The sequence below is a fragment of the Ochotona curzoniae genome, unplaced genomic scaffold (assembly GCF_017591425.1).
Source record: "Ochotona curzoniae isolate NIBS_2020 unplaced genomic scaffold, NIBS_Ocur_1.0 scaffold_4505, whole genome shotgun sequence".
Taxonomy (NCBI): Eukaryota; Metazoa; Chordata; class Mammalia; order Lagomorpha; family Ochotonidae; genus Ochotona; species Ochotona curzoniae.
This window is the reverse complement of record NW_024467118.1, coordinates 46,578,584-46,597,828: the sequence shown is the minus strand read 5'-3', so window position 1 is coordinate 46,597,828 and position 19,245 is coordinate 46,578,584. Positions and strand designations below refer to the sequence as shown.

General features: G+C 44.7%; 1 protein-coding gene across 1 annotated transcript in view; it reads right to left on the bottom strand.

Moving 5' to 3' along the window:
- The window catches only part of WWC2 (WW and C2 domain containing 2), a 185,491-nt gene that overhangs the window by 15,976 nt on the left and 150,270 nt on the right, over nt 1-19,245 (bottom strand). Inside the window, exons 13-21 of the mRNA XM_040966156.1 lie at nt 18,778-18,858; nt 18,592-18,678; nt 15,244-15,436; nt 13,508-13,672; nt 9,425-9,546; nt 8,440-8,638; nt 7,134-7,298; nt 5,305-5,397; nt 1,419-1,661 (exon numbers count right to left, since the gene is read on the bottom strand). Of these exons, the coding sequence (XP_040822090.1) occupies nt 1,419-1,661; nt 5,305-5,397; nt 7,134-7,298; nt 8,440-8,638; nt 9,425-9,546; nt 13,508-13,672; nt 15,244-15,436; nt 18,592-18,678; nt 18,778-18,858 (1,348 nt within the window). The remainder of the gene's footprint in view (nt 1-1,418; nt 1,662-5,304; nt 5,398-7,133; nt 7,299-8,439; nt 8,639-9,424; nt 9,547-13,507; nt 13,673-15,243; nt 15,437-18,591; nt 18,679-18,777; nt 18,859-19,245) is intronic.

The window sequence follows — 19,245 nt, the reverse complement described above, 5'->3', positions numbered from 1 at the left end:
GCCCACGGCTCCGTTCCTGTGCTGCATGCCCACTGCATCTTGCCACACCTGGGGGTGAAGTTCTTACTATTTGCTTGCTTTTTTAGAGTCATACATTCTTCTTTTTTATTATTATTTTTAAAAACATTGCTGCTTTTTAATTTTTTTTTTTTTAAATATTTTATCTGAAAGGTAGAGCTAGAGAGACAGAAATACCTTCTACACACTGAGTCACTCCCAAAATAGCTACAACAGCTGGGGCCAGGAGGAAGCCAGGGTGTTCCCCTTGGGTGACATCTGCTGCTGCTTTCCTAGATGCATTAGCAGGGAGCTGGATAAGAGGTGGAACTGCCAGGACTCAAACAGTATCCATATGGGATACTGGCATTGCAGGTGGTGGCTTAACCCACTACAATATGGGCCTGACTTCTTGCTTTCAAGACCAAGTTCAGCACCTTCTCCATGGGCCCGCTCCTAATTTCCTCAAAGAGTAATCTGTCTTGAGAACCTTGTTATCTCCTCTACCACTGCATTGCCTCATTCTGGTATTCACCAGAGTGCCACCGCAAGGCTTACAATTCAATGCGCTGAACTAACACAGACTGAGGTCCTATCAGGTGGGATATGACACTCAGACAATAGGTTTGATCTATTATTACTTACAAATTCATCTGAAATGTAGAAATATGGAAGTATGGGGGTAGGTAGGCGGGGCAGAGAGGGCCACGGCAATCTGTGTTCCCCACATGGATGGCAGGGAATCAATCACTTGAGCCATCACTGCTGCTTCCCAGGGTGCAGACTGGTAAGGAGGCAGGATGTGGGAGCAGAGACAGGACTGAAATCCAGGCACTCCGAGAGGGGTGTCCCACGTGACACACCCACTCGCAGATCTGCTTTGCTGCTGAAAGTTTCTGTAAAAATTACTGGCTATCAGTTTAATGGTGACATTCACGTATGTTTCCAAATTCTATCCAGGATTGGTCAATGACAGCCTACTAGTTTGATAAAACTATTTAATCTTTCCCTATAGCTTCATAAACTACAAAACTACAAAAAATTTGGGGAAAGAAGTCAGTTAGAAATAAGCTTCTCTTTGAATCTAAGGAAGTTGAAGTAGAATCATGGGGATGGGTGTCTGGCCTCTTGGTTAAGATGCCAGTTAAGACAAATGTGGATTTGAGACTCGGCTGCATTCAGGTTCCAGTTTCCTGCAAATGCAAACCCTGGGAGGTAGTGGGTGATGGCGCAAATGGTTAGCTTGCTGCCACTCAGACATCAAAATTTGACTGAGTTCCCGGTTCCAACCCAGTGCTGCCTGCTACAGGCGCTTAGGAAGTGAGGCAGCAGGTAGGAACCCTGCCTTCATCTGTGAGCCCAACCGAGGTGGTAGCCGGACACCCTTGCCCTGGTGGTGACAGCAATGCCAAGGTCTGTACCTGCTTCTCGGCCTGTTTCAGGAGCTTCTGGAACCTCTCATCCTCCAGCACCCCTGGTGGCAGGTCGGTCTCTCCCTGAGCTTTCAGCTCTTCCAGCTTCTGCCGCAAGCCCCGGAGGGCCTGCAGCTCGTCGTTGAGGCGGCTCTGCCGGGTGCGAGACGCCTGCAGGTCCAGTTCCAAGTCTAGGGAGGTTCGCACGGGGCACTCCTGGGCTGCCCTTCGGAGGGATGGCTGGCACACCGTCTGCAGGGGTAGCAAGCACAACATCAATACCGCTCTCAGGTTCTGTTCTCCTTGCTCGCTGGCCCCACTACGGGACTGCACTTCCTACTTTATCCCCAGACACACAGACACATGGGCTTAACTGTTCCAGGGAATAACTCTGGCCAATTAAAGGCAAATGGGAAGGATGGAGGCAGCCACACCCACTTGAGGTATGTACATTCCTGTGCAAGCAAGACACCAAAGACCTGCAAATGGCAGCTGCTTCAACATGGGTCTCCTGAGGGAATATGTGATGGGGCTGGCTGATCATCTCCCCTAGCCCCACACCTACAGACACTCAGCAGTCATTTACTCAGACCTATTCAACAGGTGTCAATTGGAAATGGGGCAGCAGTGGGGAGTCAGGAGTTAGTCCGAGGAGGGCATGGGAATCTGGCCCACACTGGGCGGCTGTGTGGAGCCAGTGATTAAGGACAGGATGCTGAAGGTGGGGGCTGTGGGAACAGTCACACTCCTGAGATGGGGGAATGGACATTTCTCTTCATGAGCACATTTTTTTTTTCTCATCAAAATGTGTGTTTTTCTCATAGGCAGTTCTCAGTTAATCAGGCTACCCTGAGCTGCACTGGGAAGAACTCGTGATCTCTGAGGCCTAAAATGATGCAGGGAGTATTTCTCCTCTGATCAACCCGCCCCTGCCTCCCCACTGATGCTCACAGGGCTGGGCTGCCCCATTTTCCAACTGACACTTGTTGACTAGGTCTGAGTAAATGGCTGCTGAGGGTCTGCAGGTGCAGGCTAGGAGAGAAGACACAATGACAGACCCTGAGCACTCTGACTGGAGGAGTGGATGAGGTGGCAGTGACAGGAAACTCAATCAGTGCCCTCAGAACTACAGGGAGATGGGGAAAGGCCTGATCATTCAGGCCTGGGTCAGCCACTGGAGGAATAGAGATCAAATTTGGCTGAGTAAGACCGCCTGGGCTGAAGGGAATGGAGAGGTCACTGCTCACCTAGCTTGCTGGCTATGGGACTACCAAGAGGTCACCAGTAAGAACTAGTACTGACGATGGGAGAGAGGAGGGAATCCAACTTGATTTGGCTCTAGTTTGAAGACCTGGAATGAAGGCAGTACTCATGACACATGCATGGCAGAGGCCCATCTGTTCATCCTTCACAGCCTGCGCGGACTGTCCACCCACATCCCTCTCTCCCTTGCTTAATGCATTTCTGTACTGCACTCTCACTAAAGATTTACATGCTGGGCTTCTCTAACATCCCTACTACTATGTTTCCTTTAGTCAACCTCTGCTCCCTCTGACTAACGACAGATCTATTACATAGCAGGAATCACCTCTACATATATCTGCTTTGACTGCATGAGCCAACTTCTCAGAATCAGAAATCTTTTCTGGTTGATACGTGTGTGGAGTCTTTCCAAGGGCTCCCTGTGCAGTGGTCTGTTTAACAACCAGCCCTCTGTGGGAGGAAGAGGAGAGCAGTAACAGACAGGGCTTGCAGATTCCTATGTATAAACACCACTGCACCTGTCTTCCAAGCTATCAACATGATGGCATCGGACTGGCAAGAAGCACACATGACCGGCTCCTGTGCCAGCGAGCAGCCCTCCTACCCCACAACTCTCACATCTGCCACGTGGTTTTTCTTGGCAGGTAAAACTCTGTCGAGGCCTCTGTTTCCCTACATAGCCTTGTCATGCTGCAGTGCCTACATGAGAACGCTTCATACACTTCTTATACACTTCTTATCAAACTAAACTGGATTACTTTGAAAACCATCCTGTCCACAATGTTTTAGTATCATCCTTTGTTTGGCTCTGGTAAGGCTAACAGTTACATTGCCCAACTGTTTTCCAGTTCCATGTGTGTCATCCACACATCTGGGAAAAGCTTCTCCGAGGAGTGCTACCATCCTGGCAAAGAATGTGCTGCTGATGAAGGTCAGAGATTAAGAAAGCAGCCAGGAGGAATCTTGTGTCAGGAGGAAGGGAATTCCCTCCAGCCTGATCTTAGGCCTCTGTGCACTGCCCTGGCCAAGGGCACCACAGAGGGTGCCAGTGCTGGTGCCCGGGGCCCAGTCAGTAAGGTGCATGCTGAGCCTGAGCCCGCAACTCCTTGTCAGCTGACATGTGAGATGTGGCCCTGACTTGGAAGTGGACGACCTGCAGCACAATGCATCCTCTTCTGTGGTCCCTGGAGTCCCCAGAGTTGGCCTGTGGTCTAGCAGCCTAGGTCGGCGCCTCCTTCTTCCCCAGGCAGCTCCAAATACATTCCCAGCTTGGGGACAGCAGGCTATGCTTGTACGGATTCTCCACTGGTCCTGTAAACCTGTGGTTGCTGGCTTTCTCCTGCTGTTGGTGTTTTCATGGGTTCTGAACTTGGCACTCTCACCCAGGTTGTTTATCAAGGACATCCCCTGTGGCAGAGGCTGTGCAGTCCCACAAAACTGACTGAAAAATAAACCAAAGACAAAATGCATCTCCCGCGCCCCACCAAAACAAAACAAAACAAAACAAAACAAAACAAAACAAAACAAAACAAAAAACACCAAGGGAACTGAGGTACTTAAAAAGCACAAAGTTTGGTATTCTGAAAGACCAAAGCACTTTGGTCCCACATACTTCCTGAGCCTGCTGAATGCTACACACAAGCCAGCACATCGCCTTTAGAAATGAGAAACCTGCTTCTGTTACCTCCAACTAAATAGGAAGTGATGCCAAGGGAGTCGGATGTTGCCTGGCCACACAGCTCAGTCTGCATCTGGTAGCATCACTGATGGATAAAGAGAGGCTGACCTCCCCGGCTTGGTGTCTGACCTTCTGGTCCCCTGTGCCACAGTGCTGGCCTGACCTGGCCACTTGGCACTTCTTGGGGTTCTCCTGCCAGTGTGGTAAGGCCAGTCAGCATCTGTTATCCTCACTCCCACCCTGCTGGGCTAAGGCTCCCACTGCAGAGGAAGTTGCGTGTGGGCGTGGAGGCCACTCTTCCCTAACTAGGTGAACCTCCTTCCCGGCTGGCCCAGCATGGGCCTGGGTCCTTTCCTCCTTGAGACTGCAGACTTGTGAAGGCAAGAATGCTACTGCAGGTGCTTGGCACACGAAGCCAGGAGGGTAACACTAAGCAAAGAACTTTCTGTCAGTATCTCAGCTGTCAGAGAGTAAATGGACATTTTGAACTACTTGTTAATTTGTTCAAACTTCTCCCTGACTTACCCTTAAAGCTCACCTACAGATCTCTAGCTTCAAGCAACATCTGCACACACCTGCTCAAGCAAGTTATAAAGCTCTTGCTCCCTCTGTATCCTGAATATTCGTTCCTCAGGAAAGGTCTTGGGTTTTGGATTCTTGCCGTCACGTGACAGCCTGGTGCCCAGGGAGCCACAGCAGTCACCCAGAGCTCAGCAGGTTGTCTGCTCTGGAGACATGGCCTGCTGCTTTAGATCTGCAGCACTGCGGGCTCCAGGCCAGAGCAGCATGAGGGTTCTAGCTTGTCTTCTGACCCCACCGCAGGCAGAACAGCTGCAACTCTGCAATCACCGTGGCTTTGTGTGGCTGCTCACAAGCATGGAGCACTGACATGCCACAGTTTTGGAGCCTGTGCTTTGCCACTCCAGGTTCTAGGAGAATGAGATATATACATACCCTTTTGACTCTCAGACTGCGCCGTTCGGTGGAGTTTCTCACAAAGAGGGATTTTTTAGCCAAGGTTGAACTGTCACTGTCACTTCGATTTAACTGGAAACAAAAGATTAAAAAAAATAACTGCAAAAGATAGTGCCGTTTGACTTTACAGAATTAAGAAACTCATCAAATACAGCATCTAGTGATAGTATCAATTTATTTAAGAAAATTCTTCCCAAACAAGTTTTCCTCTGTTCTGTTTTTGTTTTAACTAGCAACTTAATTTTTGAAGCCAATACTGTGTCACAGAGTATAAATCCATGCCTGTGACTCCAGCAGGCCTTATGGGTGCTGGTTCCCCTCTTGGCTGTTGCACTTCCAATCTAGCTCCCTGCTAATGGCCTCAGAAAAGCAATGGAAGGTGACCCAAGTGGCTGGATCCCTGCCACCCACATGAGGGACCTGGATGAAGCTCCTGGCTCTGGCCTGGTCTAGCTCTGGCCACTGTGGCCATCTGATGAGTGAAAAGGCAGATAGAAGATCTCTGTCTCTCTCTGTCTGGCTCACCCTCTCTCTCTGTAACTCTTTCAAATAAATAGAATAAATGAATCTTTTAAAAATGTAATACACCCAAATTCTGGCTACAGTTTAAAAATATTAAAGTAATTAAACTTTTTTTTTCATTAAAATGCTTTATTTAGTTTTACAGTTTTAAAATTTGCTCATTTGACAGAGAGACTGACTGAGACTTCCCATTTGCTGTTTTATCCCTGAAATGCCCGATGGTTGGAGCTGGGCCGAAGCTAAAGCTGAAGTCAGAAGTGAGAGCTACAATGCAGCTCCATGTGGGCAGCAGGCATCCACCAGGCCCTGTGGCCGGCAGCAGCAAGCTGGGGCCAGAGGCAGGCACGCAACCCAGCTCTCCAACACGAGACTCAGGCTTCTGAAGTGCTAGACACATGTTCTCCAGTATTCATTTTTTTAAAGGTCTGCAACATGTATAGAGCTCAAGGTCAGAGTCAAGACGTAGGTGGTACCATTTAGCATTCTTACAGCACAAACCATGCTCACCCACTGCAGGGCTTTGTGAAATGTCAGCAATAAGCCACACTGTACTTGCCACTCCCACCCCCTTCATCTGCTACGGCAGTGACCCCCACCCAAGCCCCCACACAGCCCATCCTTCATATTCACTGTTAGCAATCTGCTCTGATGCACAAGAACTAAAGCCCTGCAAGGGCGGGGCTCTGTGTTCCTTTGTTTTTAGGTGAAACTCAAGTGTCCAGGAAGCCTGCACAAATACTGAACATATGAAGAAGCTTGAAAGTACTTCCACTCATTCCAGAATGCTAAATCTGACTATAAATCAAACACACTTTTGAAGATAGAATCTGATAAACTGATGCAAATCCCAGAATTCCTGTCACAGATTCTGTAGTCTAGGGGCATGACCAAGCAATGACTTTGGTTTTTAAATCCAACTCACAAGTTTCAGTTCTGAAACACTAACATGATTTGGGGTGTGCATAATACACAGAGCAGATAAGACACAAAGCACCTGACCTCAAAGTCACATTGTGTTCTCAAACACAGACTAACACCCAAAATACATTTGACAGACAGATCCTCACACTTCACTTACTTTTTGGGTAAGTCACATTGCAAATAATGAGAAAGGGGCACGGGGCACCAGAACAAATTAGGAGGAACCACAGGAGTGGACAATCCTGTGCACTGTGTAGTTTCTGAGCAGTAGCACCTCAGTGAGAACACTGTTTCCTATGCCGTCGCACTGCGCCATCACTGACAGGCCACACCTCCCGAGAGGCGCCTAGGTCCTGGGGCCTTACCCTGCAGACGTACTGGCTCCGCTGGCCTGGCGAGAAAGTCTGCGAGCGAACTATCACGCTGCTCCGCGCGAAGGGCGGCTGTCTTGAGCCCAGGCTGCTTCGGTCTTTGGGTCGAACTGCCACCCCTTCACTAACTGCTTCATCCGTGTTCGTCTCCTTATCCACCTACAAGGGAAGTTGGCTATTTTTCAGGAGCTGAAGTAGGGAAAGCCCAGCTACACTGCGTTGCAGACTCGTCTAACTAGTGGTAACCCGAGGAGCAAGGCTTTGGGCAGCAGGAATGGTGAAGGGCAACGGAGGGGAAAGGTTTTCCATTGAGCTCTCAGCAAGCTGCTGACAGCAGCTAGCAGAATAAAGTTGTCCATAAATGTGAGCGCCTCTCCAAAATGAAGGTTTGGACTCAAGGAGGCTCTACAATGCATCTTACTTGGGATTTGTTTCAGAATAAATGATAAAGATAACAAAATGTGGAAACAAATTACATTTAAAAATGAACAGGCAGTCACACATATACGAATGTAACAAGTACGGTGCAGCTGAATCTGGATTTGCGACTGCATCTTTGGGAATGTAACAAAAGTTAAAATTTAAGTAACAGCAGGAGTTTCTCAGAACACAGACTACACAGCCTGGGGCATACATCCACTCTTTAATCTTAGTTTTACCTTGACTCTGAAGCTGTCCATCTCTGCTAGTTTGTGCCTTTGTAAAAGCATGCGCTCTGTCTGGGTGCATTCTTTTCTCAGGAGTAAACATAATTTTCCAAACCTTATTACCAACATCACAAGTGTGCCCGTATCTTCAAAGGGTAAAATGCTTTTCTGCATTAGGGGATAGCATCCTTGCTTCACTGCATTAGCAAAGTTACCTTTGCCTAGACTGAGTCAGCTGCCACTTTCTAGAGATTTCATTCAGAATCCCATCTAACCAGAGAAACTTTTTAAATGCTTACCCACGTTTGCAATTAAAGGAAACTCACATATACATACAATTAAGTTAGTCAGTCTATTAGTCAAAAAATTTAGAGAATACTTTGGATAAATATTCACAAAACACTTAAAAGATCTAAAATTGCTAGTATTATTCTTAGATCACACATTAGCGGAAAATTAGTATTTGGAGCACATTAAAAACTTTTAAAGCATTTACAATATTTCCTACAGCTAATTTCCATTACTGATGACCAGCATCCGGCACAAAACCCTAACATGGACAAAACCCTAACCTGGGGAGATAAACAGCCTCTGGGTGGTCTATGTGATGCCTGCGGGACACGTGTTTCAGATGTGCACAGCTGGATACCCACCAGCATGGGGGTGCCAGGACGTGTCTGACTTCCCAAGTCTTTGGCACAGTTGTTTCCTTTCCTGCTCCCATCCTCATTCATCCCTGGAATGTGCATGCATGAAGTTGAGTCTTCTGTACAGCTACTGCCCTTTAGCAACTTAACGTCAGCCTCATTTTCAGCCACCATTTCGTTGGCGGGCTCTCTTAGCAGCATCAGCCTACGGTGAGAGAAATGCAACATGCGTTAAGTCAAGCAGCTACACTCCAGGAGTAGTTCAGCTCATGGTAGAAAACCTAGCATTGTAATATTAAGGTATATTTGTAAGTTTCACCAGCAGTCCTACTTTTATTTGGCACTCATATTCTCTATACTACTTTTACTTCCTAGTATGCTGGTCTCTTTTGTATTGTGTATATCTTTCTTTCTCTCACACACACTTTGTACTTTGTGTATTAGTTCTCTTAGAACTTATATTTATCTTTTTGGGACTGGCATACTTCACTAAGCATAATGGTTTCTAGTGGATCATTTTGGTGTAAACAGAAGGATTTCATTTTTTTTTAATGGTTTAGTAGTAGTTTCTTTTTCTATTCCTCTGTTGATCGGTATCTAGTTTGATTCCATGTCTTAGGTTTTGTAAATTGCGCTGCTATAAACATAGGGTTGCAGGTCCCAGTCATCCCATTCCTGGGAAGCTACTACATCTTTCAAAACTAATAGTTTAAATTTTAAAAATGCTGTGAAAACAGTGTAATTACTTGAAGCAAGAACAAAGAATGTGGCTGATACGTTAAACTTTTCCCACATCTTGTCACTAACTTCTTCGACAGTCTAGTGACCAAGCAGAGACTTTCCCCTCAGTTGCAGCTCACTACAGCTGTGCTGCTTCCCAGGATTCCAGAGCAGGATAGGAACTGACAAAGAACTGATTCACTGGAAATTGCATCAGAGAAACTAACCACACTCTGGTTAAGTTCCCTACAGAAGGAGAGGATGGATTTACCAGTCGCCATCTGGACCCCTTCGTTCTTCTCGCTCTGGTTCCTCCTCCTCTTCTTGTGCTAACTCTTGTTCTACAGCCAACAGCTCAGCTGATGTTCTTGCCAATAAGGCTGACACTGCATCCTGGAGAACGTGAAAAATGTGCCATTTAACCTCATATACTCCAAGAAACAGTGAGAAACACATCAGAAGACAACTTACACATCCAGCTGATTGTCTTTCTGCCTTTCAATATACTGAAAAGTAAATACATACAATAAAAAATTAAGAACTCAAAATGGCTGAAAGCAAAAGGATGGAAAAGTAAATTATGCAAGCACTAGCATCTATCTATCTATCTATCTATCTATCTATCTATCTATCTATCTATCTATTCTAATACCAGCAGTCCTACTTTCAAAACAAGAGGTGTTACTAAAGATAAATGAAATATCTCATGATAAAAGATGACATAAATAGAACACCACAACAAACTACTATTTATAATCACCTAGTATCACAGACATAAAAAGCAAAGATCAGTGCTTACTTTAATAGCACATATACTAAAGTGAAGACTAAAGAACTAAAAAGAGAAAGACTTACTTTAAATAAAAAATTAGTGAAGTTCTAATATGCCTCTCAATTAATACTAAAAGAGGCAAATTAGAAATACAGTCAAGGTAGAAAATTCAAAAATAAAGCAAAGTTTGTTTGCAAAGTATACTTTTCTTTTAAAGAACTGAAATATTTACCAAAAAAGCTACCACATGTTAAGCCATAGGCAAGTCTTAATATTTTTATAACTAAATAGTATGTACCCTAGTTTTTGAAAGCAATAGAAGAAAACAAGAAATGCATAACAGAACTCTAAAACTCTCAACTGCTTGGTACCTAAGCAAATGCATGTCTAGAAAAGCTCTTCAGGCCAAAAAAGGAAGTCACAATGAACATTAGAATTCGTAATGTTATATCACACAGTTTGTGAAAAGCAGCCAAATCTGTGCTTAAAGCTATTTTATAAACTTAAAATGTTGGAAAAGTAGACTGTAAATCAACTATGTAGGTATGCATCCCAAAATTGAGGGCAGCAAACTAAACCTGATGAAAGCAAAGCAAGGAGTAGAAATTGGTAAATTAACATATGATGGAGAAAAATCTCTAACTCTGCCTTGCAAATAAAAAAAAAATCATGCTTAACAATGAACAAGTCTCCTAAGATCACACACATGATAAAAATGTCTGGTCTCACACCTCCTTCATTGCTGTGTTAAATGTTCTAGCTAGAGAAAATGAGCAAGAAAAATTTTAAAAGGCATTCAATTGGGAAGGAACAAGATTACCCACAAGAGATATGATCTTCTATAGAGAAAATGCTAAGGAATCCACTACTGAACTGTTACAATTAAACACGTTTATCAAGGTTGCAGGATACAAGAGACAAACAAAACTCATTTGGGCAATGAGCAATAAAAAACGCTATGAAGAAAACAATTCTATCTACAATATTTATCAAGAAGAATAAAACACTTAGAGACTAGCTTTAACAAAACAAATGGGAGCTTGAGCTGTAAAGCATTGTTAAAAGAAACTAAGACCTATATAAATAGAAATCAACCCAGAACTCACAGGACAAGATTTGCAACAGGTAAGATGAAAACAGCCCCGCACAGACCTAGATTCAGTAGTATTCCTTTCAAGATCCTAGCTGTCACTTTTTTTGCCTCCAGAAATTAACACACTGATACTAAAATTCATTTGGAAATGTTAGGCAGCCCAAGTAGACTAAACAATCTGGAAAACGAGAAGCAGAACTAGAGGATTATCACTTCCTTTATTTCTACATGCCTACAAATCTTCGGTGATCAAGGCAGCCAGGTACAATGATACAGAAGATGGGACGTAACTGGGAGCTCAGATCTCCAAACTCCCACACTTGTCTCTGTGGGATAGATGCTAGGCTGACAGGGTGCCAAGATAATTCAAAGGGGAAAGCGCAGTTTGTTCAAGGAAAGGAGCGGGAACAGCTGCATCTCTGCGGACAAAGGGATGACACCAGATGCTCTCCTCGCCATCGCACATTCACACCAAGACAGAACCGGGAGCTAAACACAAGACTCTTAGAAGAAGACAGGCCAAGTCTTTGTGATGTTAGGTTAGGCAAACTCTTCTTAGACACCACATCAAAACAGGAAAAAACAGGTACACGGGCCTTTTATCCAAATTAGAAACTTCTGTGCTGTAAAAGCTCATAACTCAGGAATACAAAGACATAAAGCTCATGTATCAAGAAATGTGATTTGTAGCCATTAAGATATTGATCAGAGTTATCACATGACCCAGCAATTCCATTCCTAGGTATACAAGTTTATCTGACAGAAATGCAAATTTGTTCACCTGAAGGCCTGTGCACAAATGTTCCTACCAGCATTATTTAAAATAGTGAAAACATGGAAACAGCTCAAATGCTCATCAGCTGATGAATAAACAAAGCATGGTACTTCACAACAGAATATTATTTGGGAATGAAATACTGGTATTGCTGTACTTGAAAATCCATGCTACCCGAAAGAAAACAGTCACAAAAGAGAGTATTACATGTACAAAATCTCCAGAATAAGCAAACTGACAGAGACAGAGACAGAGTAGTGGTCACCTCAGAGGGATGGGAGGGAGTGCTTATGGAGCAGGGCTGCTCTGTGGGACGATGACAGTGTTTTCTAAAAAATATTTATTTATTTTTATTAGAAAGGCATCTTCCAGAGAGAAGGAGAGACAGACAGAAAGATTTTCTGTTCGCTGGTTCACTCCCTAGCTGGCCATAAAAGCTGGAGCTGAGCCAATCCAAAGTCAGGAGCTAGGAGCTCCTTCTGGGTCACCCACGCAGGTGCAGGGCCCCACGACTTTGGGCTGTCCTCCGTTGCTCTCCCAGGCCACAAGCAGGGAGCTGGATGGGAAATGGAACAGCTGCAATTTGAACCAGTGTGATATGGAATGCTGGCATTTGAAGATGAAGGATTAGCCTTTTGAGCCCTGATGAGTTTTAAAATGCTCCAATCCACTGGACCTCCCACTTTGGGTGGGTGAGTAGTACCACATACCTCGCAGAGAGCGACAGTTACAAAAGCAAGCCTGAGAAAGTAGCATAGCACTGTGTCTGTTGTCCTAGAGTTCCCTGTACATGGTAAATGATCAGCTGCTTAATCATTCCTCACAGATCATCTAAAATAAACTTGACCTCAGTAGCAACACCTACAGATGCCAAATCAGTGATGAACAGCCTTACAGGAAGGCCCTCTTCAAAGTTCTGGGGTATCAAAGTATGGCTGCTGGCGACAACAGACATTTTAACAGGAAATACTTCAGGATACTGATGTTGCAAATGGAAAATGAGGAGCCTGGGCATTATGGTGTAGTAGGTAAAGCTACAGCCTGTGATGCTGGCATCCCACTTGGGTACCAGCTCATGTCCAGGCTGCTGTATGTGTGACGCAGCAGAAGATGGCCCAATTGTTTGGGCCCTGGCTACCCACATGGGAGACCCAGATGAAGCTCCTGGCTCCTGGCTTTGCTCTAGTCCAGACCTGCTGCTGTGGCCATCTGGGGACTAAGGAGTGAATACAAGATCCATCTCTCCCCACCCAGCCATGGCCAAAACCTTTCAAAACAAACAAAATCACTAAAAAACAAAGCAAATTTAAAAACAGGAGAAGATACACATTGTTTACATTTAACAATTTAAAATGTGCAAAAATGAGACGATTAAAATTACAACCTCACAGTAGAGTCAAATACATGAATGCAGCATATCAAAGCATGCATTTAAATTCAAAGGTCTTCTACAGCCACTGGAGGCAGTGAAACCTCCACATCAGATACCTGTCATGGGAGAAGCATGATCTTTCTATGAATCTTAGTTGAAACAAAGCTGGCAACTGTCTTTCTTGTGTGTGTGTGTGTTTATGAGGCTGAGAAGAGGATAAAGCTATGAAAGGGAAACAGGAAAGACAGCAAAAGTGAAAGAAAACTTCTTAGCCTCAGAGCACTCTGTATTTCCCATTACTCTATTAAATCTTAACGGCTTTGTGGTCTCATTTTGACTTACCAGGTCTATGGAGTCTCCTAATGGCTGACTTGGTTGAAATACAGAATCCTCTTTTTCTTCTTCATTCTGTCGGCAAGACATTTGCTTGGAAGGTAGCAAGTTATACCACAGAGTGAAAACCTCATTGGAAAATGGTAGATCTGCCAGGCTGATCTGAGTTCCAGCCTATGTGAAGAAAAAAAGAAAAGAAAAAAAAGAAAAAAAAAAGAAAAAAAGCAAAGACCACACACACAGACAGAGAAAGAGAGAAACAAAAATGTCAAATTGCCATTTGTTCTTTATGACAGAACCAAGAGTAATAAGTGAGCTTATTTTAGGGTAAAAAAAAAAAAGCCCACATAATAACTCACGATCTACCATGCTAAGGGATTTTCCTCCACGCCCAGAGATGCACTGTGTTTTCAATGTGTCTAAGTAAGAGCAATCCCAAGGCCAAGGTCAGTCTTGTGTAGCTACTGTGATATTATTTTGCCAATACCTAATGACAAGGTGGCAATCTGTGCTTTTTTTTTTTTTTTGGTAAATGTGTAATTATTTTTAAATAAGGTACAAAATAGTCCACAATCTTAAACTATGGCATCTTCTTGTAATATGCCATAAAAGTTACTTATTGCTCACAAAGAATTCATTATGTATTGAAAAACTTTAAGACAAATTAAAATGCCACTTTGGCTCTTGAATGAGAATCAAAAAGCAAAATTTTTTGTCTGGCAACTAGGCAGGTTATAAAGTCCAGAAAAGGTTATGGTAAAAGGCTTTTACATATAGCCAGAACCTAAATTAAACTATAATATTTCTGAAAATAAGTGAATTAATGTATTTGTTAACTATATTGGGTCTTCTGATATGACATCTACTAAAGACTTCCTAGTAGCCTAAAAAGTCTGTTATCTATGTTGCTAATTTTCTTTATTGTTAGATATTATCAAATGTTTTATTTTACAAGGCAAAAAAATTAAGAATAAACCTATCACTGTTTTCAACTTTGTTCATCATGAGACAGCTGTGCTTCTGTACTTTCAGGGGACTGCAGAGGGGACTTCAACCGGAGGCACACGCTGTGTCTGAACACTTGGTATGCCGTGGACACCCGGATCTGAACACCCAAGTGTTCAGACACAGCGCGTGCCTCCGGTTGAGGTCCCCTCTGCAGTCCCCAGTTGAGGTCAGCATCTTCCTGAAGGTTCCAATACCATGGTGGGGAGAACGAGCTGAATAAGCGAAGTATAGACTCGGTGCACTGCTGCAACTAAAGAAATCTGGACTCACCGACTCGTGTGGGGGGAAGGCTTCTGCATGTCATTCCAGCACTTACCGGCTGTGCGACCCTGGGAAGGTCACCACTCTAAGCTCTGATGAGGAGATAATCATGACTTTCCTAATCACTCTGTCCTAACCAAGGACACAAGAGCACTCAGCCCAGGGCTTGGCACTGGGCACAAATAACATGCTCTATGTGCAACAGCCACAACAGAGGCTGATGTTATTCTGCAGTCAGAGGGTAAGAACAGAAAGCAGAATTTACAGGCAGTCACAATCCATAAGCAGATTTAAAAAACTGGAATAAGAGAATGAATGACAGAAAGCTATACTTCAGAACACAAGCCAATGAGCCTCTGGTTATGCCTCCTGTGGTTTCTTGGACGTTTGGTGCTGGTCACAAGACTGCTAGGACACACACTCTCCCACTGCCCGCCCCCTGGGGTCCAGTGGAGGGCGTTGCCACAGTCACCCACCAGGCACTCCTCCCGCCAGTGCTTCCGCACCAAGCAAAGATCAACTCGTAGTGTCTTCTGCTGTAAGGTGGCTTGGGAAATGGCCACTCGGAACATGTCGCCAAACAACACGGCCTCCATGGGCGGGTGGACTTTGGTCCGAAAGAGACAGCTGACATCGGCTGAGGAGGGCAGCACAGCAACCCGAAAATATCTGCAAAGAACAAGGGTGAGACGGATGTCACAGCCACCTCCACTACTCTGGGGTCACAGCTGCAGCTTGAGATCCACAAAAGACAGAAAACCAAGGAACTGCAAGTTCATTTTAACCCCTGGGCACTTGGGGCACAGGTGCTCTTACGCTGCCCTGTTCACCGCGCCCTGCTTGCAGCGCCCCCGCCTGCCATCCCTGGGGGACTGCAGCAAAGGCCCACGATAGGAAAGCAAGGAGGAAGCAGTCTGCAAGGGCCTTGGAGACTTGATCCCAAAGAACCCTCACTCTGGGCATTAAACAAGAGAGGCTGATGATCACTTCCTGGGAATGGAACACAAATGCTACCAGAGAAAAAAAGGGCAAAGTAATGTCCTGTTCATTTGTAAAACAGATGACAGTTCAAAACTGTCACTGTCTAGCATTTCCGAAGTCTCAGAGAGCGACAGAGTGCTTTCAGAGTCTCATGCCTGATGTACTTTCAAAGCAAGACTCACAGAGAACAGAAGTGCCCAATACTACTTGGAGGCAATTGGCCTGAGCACACATTGTATGAAGATGCACAGGTCCTGCAAACTGCATGCGGTATTTTCCTTTGAATCCCAGAAAGAGAACACCCAGCCAAATCCACTGCTATCAGAACTATGTTCTATGGTGTGCTGTTGTCTAAATGGAGAAATGCTAGATTTAAATGCAGACCTGAGCAATATCATGCTACTTAATGTTTTATGTTAACATTAATTATGGAGATTCAGCATTAAAAGTTGAGTGACCCTTGTTTATTTGGGAGCCTTCCCCAGAAGAAAACCTTCTATGCCGTCTTCACGGAACAGCAGTGGAGGAGCCACCTGTCCGCAGGTTAGGATGGAGCTTCTGGTTTTATTCTGTACCAGTGGCCTAAACACTTGAGTGAGCATTTATGCTGGTTAAGAACCAAAGGCCCAAAGGGGCAAAAAAGACAGCTGCTTTTCCTCTGGGCACTGCTACGGACTGGGAGATGCAAACTTCAGTCATAGGCCCTGAGCCATTCGGCAAACCTGGTGGCTGCCATCAACAGCAAAGCACAGCCTGTTGGGACTAATAAAGACACGTGAAGCGTGGTTGTTACGGCATGGTGGGTTAAGCCACCAAAGCTACCACTTGTGACATTTGCACTCCGTGTCGGACATTGGTTCAAGTCTGGCCACTCTTTCCAATTCAGCTCTGTTAACGTGTCTGGGCAGGCAGTATGTGTGGTAGTTCTGGCACTCCAATGGGAGATGGAGATGGAGGACTGGCTCCTGGTGTTTATCAAGTTCAGCCTGGCCTTTTACAGGCATGTGGGGCATGGACCAGCAGATGGACGATCTCTCTCTCTCTCTCTCATTCTCTTTCAATAAGTAAATCAAATAAGTAAATCTTTCAAATAAGTAAATCTTCAAATAAGTAAATCTTCAAAAATAAATTTTGAAGACGCAGGAAACAGAACTACATGAAGATACTTATACTGGTCATTCTTAGCAATGACTTATTTAGGACAAGGCACTTGTATACAAGCTTATGAAAACGTCACTAGGAAGCCCAGAACAGGTGACTGTACATTCTGTGTACATCAGTTGGGCCCGGTACAATGATGGCTCTGTACGATCCTGGTGTCATCACATCACCACAGGATACTCCTTGACTTCCCAAGAGGTGAGGACGACTGTCACCACTTTACTTAAGATACAGCATTTGGGTTGGAGCACTTTCTACAATCTGAGCGGAGAGAAAGGCCCTGTTTTGAGGGTTATTCTGTCATTTTCTCCTGGGTCCAATTCTCACAGCTCACAGGTTCACCATCTGCTAATCATATCCTCTCCCTGACCACCCTTGCCATGCACCATGATCACAGCATGCATCCTGGCAGGGAGAGATGGCAAAGCACGTTATCAAGTCTGACTTCCCTGCACACTGTCTACTGGCATTCTACTAGGAGGCCAGGGCAGTAGGTACTCAACTAGCCAGCCCCACATTCTGCCTTCTCTTGGTTTGGATCTGATGGTCCCAGGCCTTGATGACATCAAGTCCTTTGAGTCTGCTCCCCTCCTGGAATCCTATTCCCTCTAGTTTTGTGACTGTGAACACAGATATCCATCCTCTAGTCTCTGGCTGCCAACCGTAATATTTCAAGCTAAGTCTTTCTTTCGATCTCGTTTCTTTTCTTGGACAATTCTTAGAATATGAGTTGTGAGTTTATACTTGCAGAGAAAACATTCAAAACACTTCTGTGTTTCATTAATCCTAACAGCAGTGCATCTCATTGAAGAATACACTCTACCTGGTTGGGCACAGGGTCCTGGGGCGTCACCCCTTAGCAGCTCTTATTTCCCAGTCCTTGTTGCCACCAAGATTCATAGCCTGACTCTGAAGTTCACATGTGGAGTAGACATACTCCAGCATACTTCAAAAAGCTCAAGGAAAGTTTTGGATGGTCACATTTGCATGTGGTCCATCCATAGCCATGAAGCTGTAGAACAAGCACTGGAGCTCTGACTGCAGACAGACAGTGTGAATGGTGGGAAAGATCTGATAGTCTCAGAGCACCGACTGTGAGGAGCCGTGCCATCCCTTGGGTGGGATTCTGGGTGTGATGAAGGAAAGTAACCTGAAGAAATTATTAAGTGAATGCCCGAGGACAAAGACACACTCCTGCAGGTAGCATGGAAAATGCCTGACAACGTTATACTGACAAATAAGACTCAATCGCAGTCTTGCCATGTAAAAGATCAGAACATGCCTCGAAGCCAGCTGTAGTAAATATTACCCAATTTAAAAAAAAATGTAGTGACTATAATGCCAAAGGAAAAGTTCTCATTGTATTTCAAATAATCAGGTCCCACCACAGCATAATAAAGACTTTGTGATTGAAAATAGAGATGAAAAGACTTGGTACCTATTTTACTAATGAGTTAGTAAGGACAAAAACCTAAATGCCTTCATCACATTTTCCTTTTATCTTTAACTACTATTGATATAAATATGACCAACCTTGCTGCATCATTTCCTTGTCTTCGCTTTAATAAACTGCTTAATGACAATGCAAATGTCCTAAGTAAAAAATTTTAAATTTTTAATTGCTCTTTAATGATTTGAGAAGTTTTCAGTTTTCCAAGCTGCTCTTCACTGATTTCACTTACATTTTTGAAGTATGAGGTATCAAGAAGGCATGAAGATTTCGAAGTTGTGCTATGATCACCATGAAGCTGGAGTTTTTTGCATCGTATCTGTTAAAGAGAGAAGCTGGATGAAGCAAGAAACCGCCACTGACCACCTGTGACTGCACAGACTTTCAGACATGCCCTTCCACAGGGGACGTTCCCTACCTGAGCCCAATCTGCACCTGGGCAGTCTCCATAACGGCAGCATCCTCTTCCCCGTACGGAACATCTTCGAGCTCACTTGGCCTGAGAAGGGCAAGCAGGCAACTCATGAGGACAGTGTTTGCTCTGAATCACCGTTTGTTATCCATGATTTTTTTGTTTATAAAGATTCATTTACTTTAAAGGCAGAGTTACAGAGAGAGGACAGAGAGACAGAGAGATCTTCCACCACCGGTTCACTCCTCAACTAATGGGAGCTTCGTTGTGTCTACTATGTGGGTGCGGGGGGTGGGGGGTTGGGGGGGAGTGTCCAAGCACTTAGGCCATTTTCTGCTGCTTTCCCTGGCATATGAACAGGGAGCTGGATTGGAAGTGGAGCAGCCAGGACTTCAACAGGTACTCATATTGGATGCTGGCATTGCATCTGGTGGCTCTACTGGCTCATTTTGAGTAAAAGTCTGAATGCCCAGC